The sequence below is a fragment of the Portunus trituberculatus genome, chromosome 20 (assembly GCF_017591435.1).
Source record: "Portunus trituberculatus isolate SZX2019 chromosome 20, ASM1759143v1, whole genome shotgun sequence".
NCBI lineage: Eukaryota > Metazoa > Arthropoda > Malacostraca > Decapoda > Portunidae > Portunus > Portunus trituberculatus.
In genome coordinates, this window is record NC_059274.1 from 17,609,922 (window position 1) to 17,629,473 (window position 19,552).

A 19,552-nucleotide genomic window follows, 5' to 3' on the forward strand; every position below is an offset into this window, starting at 1 on the left:
AAATTGTTAAGTTAACCTGTAAACTGTGGCACTCACATTCAGAGGGTGTCTCCTGGTGCGGCTAAATCAGCGAACGATTGACTTTCAATGAAAGATATATACTTTATGAAGATGTGTCACAGATATTTAATTTCACAATTGTGTAACTCAAAATTTACTGTAGCTACCATATTTCTAAGTATTTTTTTGCCCCAAAAATGGATTTCTGGCAGTATCTGGAGGCATTGTGGAAAGCAGGATGGGATGGGGAGGTAGGGGAAGGCGGCAACGGGGATACACACAGACCGCTTGTTGCCACTGTTTGTCGACGGGACTGTGTTGTCAACGTTCGAAGTTGAACTTATACAAAGATTCAATGTTGTCTCTCTCTCTCTCTCTCTCTCTCTTGCTTGCTTCAAGAGAAATAAATGATAAAACAAGAGTATTTTATTTCTCTAATGGCAATTTCCGTATAAGTAATATTCTTTCCATTATTCTGACACTAATATTTTGAATCGCAAATAAAGTAAAAGGCATCAAAGTATATGGAGTAAATAACATACATATGGAATGGATAAATTGGTCAAATAAAAATGCATATGCACTGGTAATGGTAATGCAAAATATTGCTCTAGCCTCCTATTATTTTACAATTTTTTTTTTCTCTCTCTCTCTCTCTCTGTCTCTCTCACACACTTTGTTCAAAATAAATAAGTGAAACAAAAATACTCTTGCTTGGTTCACAATAAATAAAGTAACAAAATATTAGTTCCGTGTAAGCTACAATAACATACATATCATACTATATATCTTTCTCTGTGTGTGTGTGTGTGTGTTTGTGTGTGTGTGTGTGAGAGAGAGGGAAAGAGAGAGAGGAGCAACGATGAGTCATGACTCATGACGCGTGGTGCGGGCTGGGCTGACACGTCTGATAGTGTTACAAACGTCTAGTGAAGATGATCTTGTTTCCATAATCTTATTCGCTTTATCTCTTTTCTATTATACAAAAACAACTTCTATACTACTAAATTATAGCTTTCTCTTACCATACATGAGACTCAAACTCTAATATCTATGAGAGGAATGCAATGTCGACTAAATAAAATAAAAACATAGTGGTTTCATTGTTTTCTTTATAAATATGATATAAATAACCAAATTCTTATTAGAAGGATATATATTACTAAAAGAAAGGTTATTAGAACACAAAAAATAATTTCAAAGAAATATGAATCACGGGAACTTTAGGGTGCCTGTTTAAAAAGAGCGCTTCCAGAAGGCATACAGCAGTTTGCCGCCAAGCCACCTAGAAGGCGTACAGCAGTTTTCGGGTTAAACATTTAGCCAGTTTAATCTAAGTCATTATAATGTACACAAATGTATGTACGTACAGTAAAAGCTCAATTAGTCGGACCTTATGGGGGGAAAACCAGTCCGAGTAAGGTATTTGCCCGGCTATGTGCGATAATGACCCATTTTTACCCTTTTTTACCTTTTTTTTTTTATTGTAGCTTATTTCACTGTCATTTATTTTACACCCTCTACTGCAATTAGTGGCAGTAGAGGGTGTACTTAACCTTTTTGCAGCATTCTTAATCTCAATCCCTTGAACAGCAACCCCAACCCCCACTTGTTGCCGATGCCACTTCGTTACAGCTTCCTCAAGTTTTTCCGATCTCCCACACTGCCCTCGCTTTCTTTCTAACCCTGCTTTCTTATATTGGGTGCTTTCCCTATTATCATCACTTTCTGAGAGAATTCCAGTAGAGATTGCAGGAGCCAGTGAGTGTTATGGTGGCAAGTGGATGACTGTATGTAAACAAACCAAAGTCCGAACTCAAGAGCGAGTTGTGGCGTCTTTTTTACGGTTCCCCCCATAAAAAAACTATTATTTCAAAAAATTATTTTGGCTGTTTTACGTTTCCTATAGTTTGTTTTATGATTTATTAATGTGTTTTAAGTGAAAACAAGATGTTCTACTTAACATTTACGTATAAATTCCCTCTTTATCTTATGAATTTTAGATATAAAAATTTTTTGGGGGGGGTCAAATTCGTCCGGGTATGTACGATATCCGAGTATTTGGGGTCCGACTAATTGAGCTTTTACTGTATGTAACTTTATTATGTTGATGATCTTAAATTTATGAAGTGAGGGAAAGTGAAATGGGAAAGACACTAACCGGCAACCTGTGGAATGTAAACAAAGGGTGCATCATTGTACCACATACAAAACTAGTGTACCACATTTCCACAATTGGCTTTCCATTTTATCCATTGTAGAGTCATGAGTTCAGGTGGTTCTTTTAGTTTGCAAGGAAGATATGGGCCCGTACCAAGAGTCACGAAGGTTTAAGGTCGAGGGTAGAAGGGAAGGTAATGTGGTACCAAGAGTCGGTGTCATTATTGGAACGAAAAGCAGAGGGAAGGTCGAAGGGAAGGCATGGGTGCCCCCGTGTCTTCCACATGACCTTCGAAGAAATATTTTATAATTTTCGTAAGCTGGAGTGACCAATGAATACTATGAACTAAAATCAACATCAAGTAATATTTTCAATCTCGGAAAACCGATAGTTATGTCACGTAAGTTACTATTCTTTTTATAATAGTCAAGGATCGCCTTAAAATCGCGAGGTGGAAGAACGCAGTGGATCCAGAAAGCTCGCCACCTAGCTGTTTTATGAAGCTTGTTTTCGTTTGTCAGGAAAGTTACACTGTTTATTTCATGGTAATAAATATTTTCTTTAGTGAGCTCATCATCCAAGCCAATATATTAAAGACCAAATATGTGCATGAGTTAATGGAGAATAGGAAGTGACAGGTGAACTGCCAACAGACAGAAGGCAGTCAAAATATGCAAAGAAAAGCCAGTCACAAGGTAAATACTAGCCTGTATAAGCAGGTTTAAAACAAAACCACAAAGATGTACTACTATGTAGGGATGTAGACAGAGAATTTCACAAGAACACCACTTCACACCAACCCAGGACTTCTTATCAAACTCTCTCTCTCTCTCTCTCTCTCAACAAAGACAGTGAGACATAAACATTGAGTGCAATAATGTTAAAGCTAAGTCAACAGATAACTTTTCACTGAGTTGGGTGTGATGTGCAAGGATTTAGGTATAGGTATACTGACAGTATTGTAGGTAGTTCTCAAGATGTATAGTCCTGTATCCAAACTATTTCAGGCCATGATTAATGTAATTCATGATTGACTATACTAATGTGTTAACTATGGAATTTGTAATGATATGCATACAAATTGTGGTCTAGCAGATCCCAAAGAATACAAATTTCTCAACTCTTGTAATGAACTACCACTGCTTCTTGATATTGATTTTGTGATTTCCAAACACATAATAAATTACCACTTTAGGGATAATGAAAGGATACAGAAAAAAAAAAGAAAGTTAAGAATTCTGGAAATTAGGAAAACACTGCAGTCTGTAAAGTTGTTGAATATACCTGTTATAAATACATAGTGAAATTGAGCAACAACAATAAACATTCAGAACTGCTATACATATACAAAACTTGAAAAGCAGAAAAAATTATTTATGTGTGTGGCAAGCCAGGTTTTCAATAAGGAATGCTTGAGTACACAGATATTCAATAACTCTGATCACATGTGGGCTTGTTACTCACTACCTGAGCCTGCCTCTTTTTCACATTGTCAGTTTCTCTCTAAGCACCAGCTGATGCTAAAATCTTGAATTTTTATTTAGCTATAAATATCTTAATATTAAAAAATGTTAATGGCATTAAATGACTTGGTGATCTCCTCCCAAGCTAATTTTTTTCTTGTGAAGGCTAGCTCGGTTTGTTGAGCGGTCTTGCAAGTCTTTATTCTCTTTTACAAGATTGAGAATCATTATTCTCTGCTCGTGCGTGAGTGGCGAGGCCCGGTCACAGCTTCTTCCCTCCATTCTTGTAGTGTGCACTATTGTTTTGTTGTCGTTCATGGAGCTCAAATCCGGACTACAGTCATACCAATACCGAAACAACTGTTACCAACTCATGCTAACGGCAGACCTCTCGCGGCCCTACCTTCCACGGCGACTCTTGGTACGGATTGAAGGTAAGGGCGAAGGCTTTGCCTTGCTGGTCGAAGGGAAGGTCCGTGCCTTGGCCTTCTCGACTGTTGGTACAGCCCATGGTCTTACCAGCCTTCTTAATAGAGTCTGCTGACTTGAAAATAGTTGAGACAATAGATGGAGTCAAGATGGTGGTGAGCAATGCTATAGTTTTGTCGCCTCTCTCGTGTCTGTGAATAATATTCAGCTTCACTTCGAGAGTAAGAGACTTTCTGGTCTTCTTAAGAATGCTAGGCCACATTGCAGGGCGTTTTGGTGGCAGGTTGAGTGAGGGAAGACGAGGTGCTGCTGACACTGTTATTGTTTTGAACAGTGGTGCACATGTTGTCCACGAGAGGCTTGATCTTGATCTTGATCTTGATTCTACAGGTGTCCCAGGATTTCTCCTGAGGCAGGCCTTAGTATCGGCAGCTCCTAGTGTATTCAAAAGCCTGTCGGCTTGGGTGATACGGCGGGGCTTTGAAACTTGGAAAAAATTACCTGGATAAAACTTCGTTAAAGCGAGTCTGGTGTTCGTTAAACGAACAGATGGTAGTAAAATGAAACCTTCGTTGTAGCGAAATTTCGTTGTGTGAACCTTCGTTAAACAAGGGTTGCCCAGGCACCCCACGTTTAACGAAGGTTCACACAACGAAATTTCGCTACAACGAAGGTTTCTTTTTACTACCATCTGCTTGTTTAACGAACACCAAACTCGCTTTAACGAAGTTTTATCCAGATAATTTTTTCCAAATTTGAAAGCCTCACCGTATCATGCAAGCTGACAGGCTTTTGAATACAGCAGGAGCTGCTAGTACTAAGGCCTGCCTCAGGAGAAATCCTGAGACGCCTGTACATTAAAGATCAAGATCAAGCCTCTCGTGGACAACACAGGCGCTGCCGATACAAAGGCCTGACTCAGAAGAAATTCTGCGTCACCTGTAGCATCAAGATCAAGATCATGCGCACCACTCACTCCTCAGTCAAAACATAACAGCGTCACCAGCAGCTCATCTTCCCTAGTTCAACTTACCACCAAAATGGCCTGCAATGTGGCCTAACGTTCCTAAGAAGACCAGGAAGTGTCTTACTCTCGAAGTGAAGCTGGGTATTATTCACAGACAAGAGAGAGGCCAGAAAACTAATAACATTGCTTGCCACCATCTTGATTCCATCAGCAAGTCAGCAGATTCTATTAAGAAGGCTGGTGAGACCGCATCTTCCTTGAAAGCTAAAAGAACCACCTGAACTCATGACTCTACAATGGATAAAATGGAAAGCCTTGCGGAAATGTGGTACATAAGTTTTGTATGCGGTACCATGATGTGCACTTTGTTTACATTCCACAGGTTCCTGGTTAGTGTATTTCCCGTTTCACTCTCCCTCCCTTCATAAAGTTAAGATCATCAACATTATAAAGTTACGTACATACATACATTAGTGTACATTATAATGACTTAAATTAAACTACCTAAATGTTTAACTTCATAATTTTTACTTTCATTAAACCTTTTACTGTACTATGATGCACTCTCGCTTTGCTTACTCTCAATGGAAGTTCAAATCAGGGGTTAAACTTGTTATAATCGATTCGCTTAACGAAGTTTCGCTTAACGAAGTGTTTTTTAGGAACGTAACCCCTTCGTTAAGCGGGGGTTGTCTGCATATATATATATATATATATATATATATATATATATATATATATATATATATATATATATATATATATATATATATATATATATATATATATATATATATATATATATATATATATATATATATATATATATATATATATATATATATATATATATATATATATATATATATATATATATATATATATATATATATATATATATATTTTTTACCCATGTGGTATGTTGGGGACCAGCCCAGAATGCATCCCCCCTATTTCCATTATTTCCTATGGGAAAATTAATTCTGCTTAATGAATTTACGCTCTACGAACGGCTTTGACACCCCGTATCCTGCTCGTTAAGCGGAGTATTACTGTACTAGTACTGTAGTTAAATAAAATGTGTTTGGTACTTCATTTATTGTTGGGTTTTTTTTCAGTCTTTTTGGTAAAAAAGTTTTTTTTGGGGGGGAGGATCTGGGAATGTAACCCCTACTTTCCCATGGGGCCTATTATTCGCCCAAAACGAATCTCGCTGTGCACGACGAGCTCAGGAACGTAACTGTCATGTTGGGTGAGGTATGACAGTATTAATATATAAAAAAATATACAGCGGAGACTCAATACTCTAATGTCTAAATACTTGAACACAAAAGTTAGATTTAACACTCGAAAAAATATCTGATAGTCGAATGTCCACACACGTGGTTGTAAACAAAGGCCTGTCATCTTCCTTCCCCCCTCTGCCAGTTGTGACTTGTGCTGCTGTGGTCATGAGAATAACATTCTCCTGCATTCTATCTGTAGTTTTTCATTTATAAAACTTACATGAACACCAAAGACTTATTAGTGGTGAAAATATCTGCTAATCAAATGGCCGCACATTTGGTCATGTACAAAGCTCTGTCATCTCCATTCTCGCAGCTGCCATTGTACCGTTCTGATGACGCATTACTGGTTATACCGGGGTTACCGTAATACCAGTATACTGGATGCCAGTGCGCATCCCTAGCCCTGCCATGTCTTTGGAAAAACATTTTCCCCCATTCTGTCAGTAGTTTTTCATTTAGAAACTTATGATGGGACCCAAGAGGCTTATCAATGATGAAAATAAGGAATTTAAAGAGAGTGCAAGTGCTAGTGAGATACAGCCCTCCATTAGTGATTCACAGGAATCACACCAGGAGAAAAGTTATAACGATCCCAACCCTTCTCCCCTCTTCTAAGTTATCCATCACCAGCCTTCACTTAAGGCATATACAAATCAAAATTGTTAAAAGAAATACATTGAAATTTTTACAAACTTGAGGTTTTGTTAAGATAAGAATTACCTGATTTATAGGTATCACCTGTCAAAATTTTTAATACTCAAACAGCCATTTGGAACAAATTCAGGTCAAGTATTGAGTCGCCACTGGTTATGGTTATGTTCAGCTATCAATAACAAAAATAAACAAGCATGTATTATTAAAAGAATCCTGTGTGTGAGAAACTAAAGAGTAAGCAAAGTAATCTTTCAATATTTACATTATTTGGTAATTGGCAAAACTCTACACGCCACACAGCTCTCAGACTCACTGGGACTTGTTAAAGGCAGAGCCTAGTGAATCCAGCGTCTGGTAGCCACCACGCACTGTTTACCCAAGTTCAAGGAGAGAATGAAACTCGACTCCTAGACTCGCCTCATGCTGGGATTCATCTAGCAACACGCTGGCAAGTCGTGTCTGGGACTTGCTATGCTTTTTCCACCTGAGTCCCACAGTAGAGCAGGAATCGATTCCGGAATTGGTTCCCATGAATCCACCAGCCTTTGGACTCAGAACCATGAGTTCTCAAGTTACCGAGTCCTGCCCACCACAAATGGAGAGTCTCCATGTGTGAAGGTGAAGTGCCCCTAAAGACTTGTGAAAGAGATGGTGATGAGGCTGGCAGAGCAGAGAGGCATGTGGAGGCAACACTCAAGGATGGTCCACTACCAGATTCAGAAGCAGAGGAAATCAGTCTGCAAGATGCCACCATAGGACAATCAGAGTCACATGAATACAAGCAGAACCTCTGATTCGAACTGGCACCCAATGAATCAGAGAGAAGGGAGAAAAGGCGTACAGATCCAATCTATGGAAAGGCAAATGAATCCCCTTTTCAAGCTCCTGGGTCTTGCAGGGGAGACACATACAGAGGTAACTGGTGATTTAAGGCTATTGCAAACAGCCCACACCTGGAAGACCTACCTGCACACTACTGGATATAGGGTCCACTCTGACCCCACACACTCGCTACTGAAGATGTCCGCCGCTACATTGCACAGTCCTGGGAACAAACCTGGGGAAAAGAGAGACCGAGTTGTCCTCGCACCACCGGAGAATGTCCCCCGCCAGACCCGTCAGAGACTTGGGCCGAGTGCCCCTTGAGTTCTGTAAATAGGTCACTACTGTTAAATTGTCTAACATGTGAGACACTACTGTGAATGATGATTCCTGCTGAAAGGACTGAAAAGCCACGAAAACAGCCGTCATCTCCAGTTAATTAATGTGAATCCTCTGCTCCTGTGAAGACCACACCCCTAAGACAAGAGAGTCCCCCAGATGAACACCCCAACTGTGAAGATATGCATCAGAAAACAGAGACTGCTATGTAGGAGCCATCACAAAGGGAGCTTCCCTGAGATGATTCAGATCCATCCACCAGGACAGGTCTGCCAGACACCGCTGTGAAAGAGGAACCCGCCATCAGGGTGGGTCCAAAGCTGCCCTCCAGCGTTTCTTCAGACACCACTGAAGGGACAGAGAGCATACCCCTCTGCCTGGGATCAGCCTCTCTAGGGAAGCCAGATGATCTAGGAGCGACTTCCATAGAGACACCGAAGGGGCTCTGTCCTCTCGAAAACACTGCGCCACTGACAGAAACTGGCTGACCCTTCCTGGCAACAGAAAAACCAGAGCGCTCACTGAATCCAGCACCATGCCCAGGTACTGCTTTCTTTGGCTGGGTACCAGGTCTGATTTGGGCAGATTGATCTGAATACCCAACTGAGCATCCAGCTGCAAAATAGCCCAGATGGCACCTATGTACCTCTGGAGAATGGGCCCTGTGAACAGCCAATTGTCCAGGTAATGGCACAGGGAGATATCATGTCAATGAGCCCATGAAGACACTGGAGCCATCACCTTGGTAAAGACCTGCAGGGTACTGGCAAGGCCAAAACAAAGAACTTTGAACTGAAAAACCTTTCTGGCCAAATGAACTGCAGATACTTGCAAAAACGAGGGTGGATTGGAAATTGGAAATACGCGTCCCTCAGATCCAGACACCTTCCAATCCTCCATATTCATCAAGTCCAAAACTGACGTCACAGTCTCCATCTGAAAGGGGCTGACCACTAAAAACTTGTTCAACATTGAGAGGTCAAACAAAGGTCTCCAATCCCTGTTACTTTGGGTATGAGGAACAGATGGGCATAAAAGCCTTCCAGCTTGCCCACCACAAGCTCTAAGGCCTCTTTGAACCAACATGTCCTGTACCACTAAGTCCAAGGTCACATGATGATCCGACCCCTCTGCATAATGCTTCACTCACACATACATGATTGTGGTGCCACAACAGGCACGATGGCTGAAATTTGGCATTGGGGGACGAAAAAACACTATCGGGGCATCAATCGTGCGTGATCGGGGTGTTTCGAGGGTCATCGAGCATACAGTGCATGCAGGGGTTGCGGGGGATGTCTGGGCATTGGAGCAAAAATTTTGAAACTGCTCAAAATTTTCAGCCGACTGGCCGACAACTGTCAAACAGCATAGCTATCGGGGAATATTGGGGAGAAATGGGCGACAGGGGCGAAAGGTACGGGGCTATCGTTGCACCATCGCCCCCTTGCGGATCATGAGGGGCAGAAGGGGCGGCGGAAAATGTGATGACGTATGTAGAGGGCAGCACTGGCGCTCCTGCCAACCGTCACAGGCGATACGCTACCTGCTCTGCCGGGAAGCGGCGACACGGTCACGCCAGTCGGCTCTCTCAACCCGCCATCTACTAGTCTTCCTCTTGATGATTGGGGTCACGGCCTTGACGATGCTGTCAAAAAGCTCCCTGTCCATCCTGGTGTAATTCTTGTACAGGTCTGGGTTCTCCTTATACAATTTGTCCATAAGGGTGTCGTAGTATCCATACTTCAGTCTTTTCTGGAGATAGGGCCACACCCAGGCCCTTCGTTTCTGTCTTGGTTTGAGCTCTGGTAGTAGAAAGTGGTCGATGACAAGAGCCCTCAGTAAGTGGTATCTCATACCACATACCCCCAGCATAATTACAGTAAGGTCTCGGTTTATGTCAGAGTTACGTTCCTGAAACATGACGTAAGTCGATTTTGTACGTAACTCGAGTTTCCGTACATTTCAAAGCATATTATGGAGTTTTCAACCAATCATTGTTTATGGTCATTCAGGTAAGTTAAAGGTTATATTGTTATATTATTTACAAGTATGTAGGAATATGAAACACAAGCTTGTTTTTGTTGTTGATTAGGGCCACGAACGCGAAGGACTGCAGGTTGCAGAGAGGGGTGGACGCCTGAGGCCGCCAGAAGGGTGGGCAGGTCGAATGTTGTGACGCCCAGGGTGGACAGCTGGGAGCGTAGTGCAGTACGGTGGGAGTAGAAGCGTGGGCAGCGGAGCAGGAAATGCAATAGGAAAGGGCAATAGGGATCAGCAGACAGGCGCAGACGGTGCAAGTCAGCTGCGAGTGTCGTGTGGCCCAGGCGAAGGCTCTGGAAATGTTATTGTTGTGATGGGTGTGCGAACCCTCAAGGTCGTCAACCTCCCCCTTGTCATGGTAACGGGCTTCCCATTTTCTTCTTCCCTCCCTCACACACAGCTACTGCCTCCCTTCTCATGTCTTCTAATTATGTCCTCTTTTTTCTTGTAGCATAATGGTTTTCCTTTTCTTAGCATCACTGCTGTCACTAAGAAGTTTTCTCTTTGGTGCCATTGAGCAAGATACTAAGAACTTGAGTCAGTAAACGCAGAAGTAGGATAACACTCTTGCCAGGGGCGACAGTGTGGTGGAAGTGAGGCAGGGTGTTATTGTATTCAAGCGTGAGGCGGGCGGTGTGGCGGGCAACCACCAACAATAACAATAAATCCCGCACTTTACGATTTATAAATTTTCAATTTTTTAAATCTTAAATTGTCTTATAATGGACTGACGTAACTACGAGTTTGACGTAACTCGAGACCGACGTAACCCGGGACTTTACTGTATTTCCTTCGTGGAACTGTCCATGCTTGTGGTGGTGTTGAGTCACTGGTGATGTGGCACTGTTGAGGGCTGGTGCTGGAGTGTTTACCTGGTGTTGTGGTGGGCTGCCTATATATATGTCGTGGCACGCATTAGGGTTGTCGCTCCGACACACCCGTACCATCGCTTCTTTTGCCCCGAATGCAACAATAATACGCCACTGCCGGGCCGTATGGGGCGATGCAATTTGTAAATGAGGGTGTTGTTGGGGGTTCATCGGGGGTTCATCGCCCCTGTCATGCCAAAACGAGCATATCATCATTTCATGTCGGGGCGGCAGTGTCACGTTAGGTGCAACACCACCCCGATCATTCCCCCGATATGCCTGATAATTGTGACTTTCCCAGCTCTCGGTCCTGTCCTGTAATTCTGGGAGCAATTGTGCACTTTTTAGCACTGATTCCAATCGTGCCTGTCGGGGCACCACAATCGTGTATGTGTGAGTCTAACATAACTCACAAGCTCTATGGGTCTGACAGACAAAGGACGGGGACGCAAAAAAGAGAAGACACCCATAATGCAGAGTCTTCACTACCCACTCTCTTGCCCCAACCTCCATCCACTCTCTCCAGTGCCAATGCAGGCGAGCACCCACAGGCACAGGAGAGCAAACTGCTTCCCTAGCGAGATTCACCCCCCAGCCATGGGATCCTACACTGCGAGAACCCCTGACCTGAAAGGACCCCCCAGTAGAGGATCTGGGGACAGGAGCTGACAAAGAGGCACTAAGAAACAACTTCCTCCTTGTCTGCCCTTTTATCTAGCTCCCATGGGGTGCCGAGGCTAAAACCCGAAAAGAGGCCAACCCCAGTACCAAAGAAGAGAGTCCATGTTGCGAAGAAGCCAAGTGCTCGCTGTTCTGCACCCTGGCCACCACAACTGGGTCAAATAGGGCATCAATAAAGGAAGAAGAACCTGGGGCTTCTCCCTGTCAGAAAAGGTACGAGGCAATGAATCCACTACAGCCTGCCTCCATAACACATGGAGTCTACAACATAGCTCCTCAGCATGACGAAGAATCTTTTTGTTAGCCTTGGCCAGTGCCAACAAAACTCCAAAACACCTTGCTCCGTGCTAGAAGCAGCACTAGCCCATGTAGACAAAACCTGATCCATCCAAGAGGTAATGTCAGCTATGGAGCCAAACACTTTCTCCATTTGTGCCAACAGATGGGAGGAGACAGAGGCCGCTGGATTGTCCACTGACCATAGATCACCCAATTCTTCATTAACCAGAGAAGGAGCCAGCAAGGTCACATCAGGCACATAAAAAGACCTGGACTGGCCATACCAGTCCCTACACAACTGGAAATTGGCTGAGCAATGTTTAGGCTCTTTCAGGGACCTGTACTGGACTTCCTCACGGACAGTTTAAGCCATAGGCTGGGAAAGTGAGGGCTGGCGGGGCAAAACTCAGCACTGTGCTCTTTCTACATCCGTAAACTGGGACAAGGAAGGAGCCTCAGGTGAAGGCAGATGAATATAGGCCCTCACTTGGCCTATAAGGTGCAAAAAAGGGGGAAACATCTTGATTGGGAGACATGTCCTCCTCATCATCTTCACTGGACTCAGCTGTGGAAAGGGGATGGCTAACTGGCATGGGAGCCAAAAGACCTTGGCCTACCCCACTGCCACCAGGCACAGGGACTGGCTGGCCTGCCTCAACAGAAGCCTCCTGAATAAGTGGAAGGCCACCCGGCACAGACTCATCAGGGTCCACATGGTCCAAACCACTGTGAGGAAGAGGATGGCTGCCAGGCATGGGAGCCTTGTGGATGACACCAACACTCATATTCTGGGTAGGGAGAAGGCCACCACATTTTAGCAGCATGGCTGTAGTCAAACTCCATCACCAAAGAAAGTGAAATAGTCTCACCTAGGCCTAATCCACATGAGATGATAAGCTGACCGGCAGGCATGGGAGCCATATGGCAGATGCAAGCCTTAACACCCTTGAGAGGAATCTGGCCGCCAGGCATGAGAGCTGTATGGTGGCTGCCAGGCATGAGAGTCGGATGGCTATCATCAATTTCACCACCATAACCAATGCCGAAAGTACTAGGAGCACTGGGCATTTCCTTACCTGAACCATGGATAAAACCACAGGAAGGAATGAGAGTCTGGACGCCAAGCATGGGAGCCATATGGTAGACGCCACCATCAATATCCTGGATAGGAATCTGGCCACCAGTTGTGGGAGCTGTATGGCAGATGCTGACCTCGGTATCCTGGGTAGTGGGAAGGTTGCCGTGCATGGGAGCCGGATGGCTGTCACCGACCCCACCATGATAAACAATGAGAAAAGTGCCAAGGGCACTGTGCAGTGTCTTATCTGTCCCAGGAACCCGAGCATGGAAACCACCTGTTGGGCCCATGGTGGACATTGGCATCATCTCAACCTCGGGACCGGTGGCACCAGCTGGTCCAGCCTGCCCTGGCCTCTGCATAGCACTGCTCGTTCCTGACTAGGAGGCATCTACCTGGGAAGGTGGAGTCTGGAAACCAAAGAAGGGAGAACCCTGGGAAGATGTGAGAAAGAGGGAAAGCCGGTCCACTGTCTCCTCCATCCTGCAGATACGTTTCTGCAGCTGCCATGATGTAGGGGAAGACTTATGCTTACTGGAAAAAGAAACTTTCCTCCTCTCAGTACAATCTTTAATTCTCTCCAAAAGATGCAGAAACTGGTTGTGGGATAAGGCCTTACAGCAATCACAACAAGAAGCAAGGCTACAAAACACCTCCCTACATGACAGACACTCCCCATGAGGGTCCACCATAAGTGACAGGAGGGAGCGAGAACACTTCAAACACTTATGTGGCATTATAACACACATACAATTTCCCTGTAGAAGACAGACAAACCAAGGAGCAATGGGAAGCAAACATGCACTATTTAATCGTATCTACTTAGATATCAAGTCACTTTATTCAAACTTACATTAATCAAGAGTTGACTGTATACATATATATTTTATTATTGTTTTTTTCATATAGTATAAACTTGAAACATAGGATGAAAGAAGATACCTGCACTTGGGATGCCGCTGTTTTGTTGATACAGAATCAAAATCGAAGAACAATTCATCATTAGGATCCATTTCATGAACTCTTCTTGGTGAACTTCTGTGGAAGAGAAGACAGATGGAATTGGGAAGACATAACTTTGTGGGAGTATCAGTAAACTTAATCAGTGTACTTAATACACAAACATATTAATAAGCCTTATCCACCTTCTTCTAGTACATAAGATGGATTTTCATTTTGGTCAAGAAAAGATGTGGAGACAGAAAGGACACAGTGAAGCAGACACAGTGAAGCAGAAAGGAGGAGGAGTCGCCGTGTATATCAACGAGAGATGGTGTACACAAGTCAACGTGAAGGAACGTGTATGCTGCGATGATCTGGAATATTTAGTGATAACCTGTCGACCATTCTATCTTCCTCGGGAGTTTAACAATGTAATTGTTATAACAATATATATCCCACCTCATGCTAGTGAAACGGTAGCCAGTGAAAAGCTGCTGAATTGTGTACAGAAATACGAAAATAATAACCCAGAAGGTATAGTGATTGTGCTAGGTGATTTTAATCATTGTGATTTTCAATCGAGCGTGCCCACTTATCAACAGACCGTAACGTGTCCCACGAGAGGAAGCGCTACACTAGATAAAATGTACTGTAATATCAGAAATGGTTATCGTGCATATCAAAAGGCAAAACTAGGTGATTCCGACCACAATATGGTGTTTCTAGCCCCAACATACATACAAAAACTTAAAAGTGAATCACATGAGAAAATTAGTGTACGAAACTGGAAAAATGAGGAAAATGTTACTCTCCAGAGGTGTTTTGAATGTACGGACTGGGAAGCATTATATTCAGAAACAGAACGCATTAATTATAATTTAGATGTTTTCAACTCATATGTAAATTTCTGTACGGATATGATAGTTCCAAGAAAGGAAATAACTATATATCCTAATAATAAACCGTGGATTAATTCTGATATAAAAGCACTAGTGAAGGAAAAGAAAAGGACTTTTGCAAATGGTGATAGAAACGGTGGTGCGGAAATACAAAGACAATTAAAAAGGAAAATAAATGACGCTAAACATGCATATAAGATTAAAATAGAAAATCAGTTTAAGTCATAACATAACATAACATAACATAACATAAATAATGGGATAACAAAGGGCCACCAGGGCCCATCTAGGTTATCCTCGTCATCAGTACTTAAAGATACACTTACAAGTACACAATACATTATATACTAATTCTAAATATTTGGCCCATTAACAGGGGTAAGTCCTGCAGGGAATTCCTCTACAATCTGTGATCCCCATACATGGGGATCATGTCTTGTTTAACTATAGTAAATTTCTTATAAAAACTATCATTCAGCGCTATACATAATTATAAATCTAATAAATTTAAGAGCTTATCTAATCTGTTTTTAAACATTGTCAAACTAGTGCTATTTACAACCCTCTCTGGCAATGCATTCTAGAAGTCTACCACCCTATGACTAAAGAAATATTTTCTTATATCTAACCTGCAGCCTTGCTTTCTAATCTTCCTGCCATGATTTCTAGTCCTACTTCCCTCCTCTAAGGTAAAGAAAGATCTCACGTCTATGTAGTTTGTATTTGAGAACATTTTGAATAACTTCTATCATATTATAAAGATGCCTGGAATGGGGTGAAAATGTTGTGTGGTTCTAAGAAGAGGAAACTGAGAATAGACCCACCAAATGTCCACGAATATGTGAATAACTTGAACTCTTTTTATGCCAGATTTGATTTATATGATTTTAATGTACAATGTAAAAAAACTACGTCAATTGTCTATGGTATTGAACCGGAGCAAATAACTATTACACGAGAAGATACAAAGCGCTCTTTGAAGAGTATTAAATGTGGGAAAGCAGGTGGTCCAGACAATATAGGTTCAAAACAACTGAAATACTGTGCAGAACAATTCGTTAATCCTGTTTGGAAATTTTTTCAAGCCTCACTGGACTAGTCTGTGATACCAGATGTGTGGAAAAAATCGGAGATTATTCCTATACCTAAAAATAATAATCCAAAAGATCTAAACGATCTGCGACCTGTTGCACTTACCCCTATTTTAATGAAATGTTTAGAGCACGTGGTGAAATCCCATCTTTGTAAATACATAGACTCAAAGCGAGATAATTTACAATTTGCGTATTGTAAAAACAGATGTGTTCAAGACGCCACATTAACACTACTTCATCCTATTTAGGAACATTTAGAAACCCGAGATACACAAGTTCGAATACTTTTTATAGATTTTAGCAGTGCTTTTAACACTATTCAACCCCATTTATTACTAAATAAGCTATTAGAAATTAATGTAAATAGCAAACTCATCAAATGGATACATAGTTATCTTACAATGCAGACACAATATACTAAAATTAAAAATGTAAAATCTGATATTGTTACCATGAACACTGGGGCACCTCAAGGATGTGTACTTGCTCCACTACTCTTTACACTATATACAAATGACTGCAGAAGTAAATATCCCAGCTGTTCTATAATAAAATATGCAGATGACACCGCAATCATAGGTAAAATTAGTAACGACAATTCACGTGACTTCTTGAAGCAAGTTGACGACTTAGGCAGGCGGTGGTGTAGTGGATAAGGTGGTAAGTGTGGGATTGGTCATATATCCACATGTAGGTTTGGATCCCATCACATACCACTTTGAAGCTATGCCATTTGTCCGGTGGTTTAAAGTTATCTACATGTCACAATGATACCAAAGTTCTAGGTGGTTACACCAAAGATGCACTTGGGTGGTGATATAGGCCCTACTTTGGATACCACTGTAAATAAAATTGTCTGCACCACTAATGGGTGGAAGCTTAACAGTGCTTCCCACATATACTCTTCAAATATGCCAGGCACTATAGGCCATAATGTAAAAAAAAAAAATAATAATAAAAAAAATTGATAAAAAAAAAAAAAAAGAGATGTGAAGAGGAACCCAAGTGTTTTTATGAATACATGAATGAAAAGATGACGAACAAAGAGATCATCGATAAGTTAATGAGGGAAACAATATACAGTGAAGACTCAATACTCAAACACAAAAGTTCGATTTAATACTAAAAAAAATACCTTATAGTCACATGTCCACACCCATGGTTGTAAATAAAGGCTCCCTGGCATCCCCCTTCCCCCTCAGCCAGTTGTGACTTGTACTGCTGCAGTCATCAGAATAACATTTTCCTGCATTTTATCTGTAGTTTTTTCATTTATAAACTTATATTAACACCAAAGGCTTATTAGTGGTGAAAATATCTGGTAATCAAACAGCCACACATTTGGTTGTATACAAAGTTCTGTCATCTCCCCTCTTGCATATATATATACCAGTATTACCGTAATACCGATACAGTGATCCCTCGTTTATCGTGGTTAACCCGCTAAGACCGATGGCCGCAAAATTCGCACCCTCCCATTACCGCAATTATCATAAAAAAATCAACTCTTATAAATTACTCTGGAAAAAAATCTGCTGTTAGTAGACATGACAATGCATCATCCTACAAGTTTTTATTGCTCTACTCACTATGGTTGTCTCAGAATAATAACCGATAATTGGAGAAGATTGTGGTAGCGGCAACTCGGGGGAGGTGCTTTTATGTGTATTCTTACATAATGTAAGGCACTGTTCATGTTTTTATGTGTTTTCACATGTTTTTCGTGTTTTCACTCATATTGGCTGATTATAGTTACGTATGTTTTTATCAGGCGTGGACGATGTTGTCACAATAGCGGGGTCGGGATCTACCTCCAACCTGTGCACTTTGCGTCTTGTCCCGCCTTGTCTATCACTTTTATCACTAAACTTTAGCTTCCTCTTAGCACCAGTAGCCATAGTTGTAAATAATAGTTCCTTAAATAAGTAAATACGTAAATAATTATCACCGCGACACGACGCTCACGCACCTCACAGAAAATTACGGGAGACTAGCTGGCTAGAGCGGTGTGCTTCCTGGGAGCCGACAGTACTACCATAGGCCTATGTCATGACCAAATATAGCAGCGCTACCAATGCTAGCGCAGTTTTTATTAGCGCTCAAAGTAGCTGCCCCATTTAAGGACTGTCGGAACTGTGCTATGCAGCCGTATTTAAGGCCTGTCGGACTTTTTGGGTTAATGGATACCAGAAACCTCCACGAAAGGTGAAAAACCGCGAAGTAGGATTTGCCCCCCCTAGGAATTTTCGTGTATGTGTATGTGGGTACCAGAATGTTTAAAATATGTAAACAGTATTTATACTTTACATATACAGTATTTTACTTAAATCTATTTAATTATAAAACATTATACAGTAATTGTACTCTCTCTTTCTCTCTCTCCCCTACCCCGTCTCATACGATACGTAACACTCACCCTCTTCTGCCCTCTTTGATCACATCCAAAAGTTTTACTTTTTCACAGATGGTCATCATCTTCCTCTTGGGCTCACTAGAGGAAGCTTTTGCAGGGGCACAGTGCTTAGGTGACATTGTAAGGGCTTAATGAATCACTACTTAAACAAAAAAAGTTATCGCGAACACAACACTAAGATACAGTCTGTGAGACCATCAACAGTGTGGATGAGACTGGCAAGATACAACCAAGGCCCATGGAATAGAAGGTCAACCTACGTTCAAAATATGTCTGATATGCGCATCCATGACGTCAGCGGGTTCACAAGTGGTCTGAGTGGGAACGTTGGTTCAGTTAGCAAGCTGCCGGGTAGGTGTTCACGTGCATCGTTCTCTCCCATTCTCTCTCTTCCGCACCAACATCGGTCACAATGCCGAGTTGTGCAGTGCGTGACTGTTTTAATTATCAGTAGTATATAATATGTAGTATGGGATAAATGAAAACCATTATTATTATTTTTTCCTGATAATTTTGCACCTTAGTCTATTACATTAGTAAATTTCTGATGTATAGTTATTGAGAGGTCCCCATTCAGTTACTTGTGTAGATATAAATTGCCTCAGTTATATATAGGGAGGCGGTGGCATAGTGGATAAGGTGGTGAGCGTGGGATTGGGCAGATGTCCACATGTAGGTTCGAATCCCACCACGTACAGCTTTAAACACTTTGCTATTTGTGGAGTGGTTTTAAGTTACCTACATATCACCATGATACCCAGGTTCTAGGTGGTTACACTCAAGATGAGCTTGGGTGGTGATATGGGCCTTAATATGGGTACCACTATAAATAAAATTGCTTGCGCCACTAATGGGCGGAAGCTGAACAGCGGTTCCCATACACTCTTCAAGTGTGCCTACAGGAGCTATAGGCCTTACCGTAAAAAAAAAAAAAATAAAAAATAAAAAAAAAGATGTAAAAATGAAATAATAATAATAATAATAACGAAAACAGCAACACTATATCAATAATAATAAGAGTAAAAGTTTAATAATAGTAATAATAATAATTAATAACAGCAAGAGTATTGATATCATTTAAATAAGATAATGATACAAAGGTCAAAGAGAGAGAGAGAGAGAGAGAGAGA

General features: G+C 41.8%; 1 protein-coding gene across 4 annotated transcripts in view; it reads right to left on the bottom strand.

The window, feature by feature from the left end:
- The window catches only part of LOC123506575, a 98,700-nt gene that overhangs the window by 37,047 nt on the left and 42,101 nt on the right, over positions 1-19,552 (bottom strand). For 2 of the 4 annotated variants that reach the window (XM_045258789.1, XM_045258787.1), the window contains exon 4: positions 14,017-14,112. In XM_045258789.1, coding sequence (XP_045114724.1) covers positions 14,017-14,112 — 96 coding nt within the window. Of the gene's footprint in view, positions 1-7,929; positions 8,113-14,016; positions 14,113-19,552 lie in introns of those variants that run through there. The other 2 variants (XM_045258788.1, XM_045258790.1) reach the window with 2 other exon arrangements.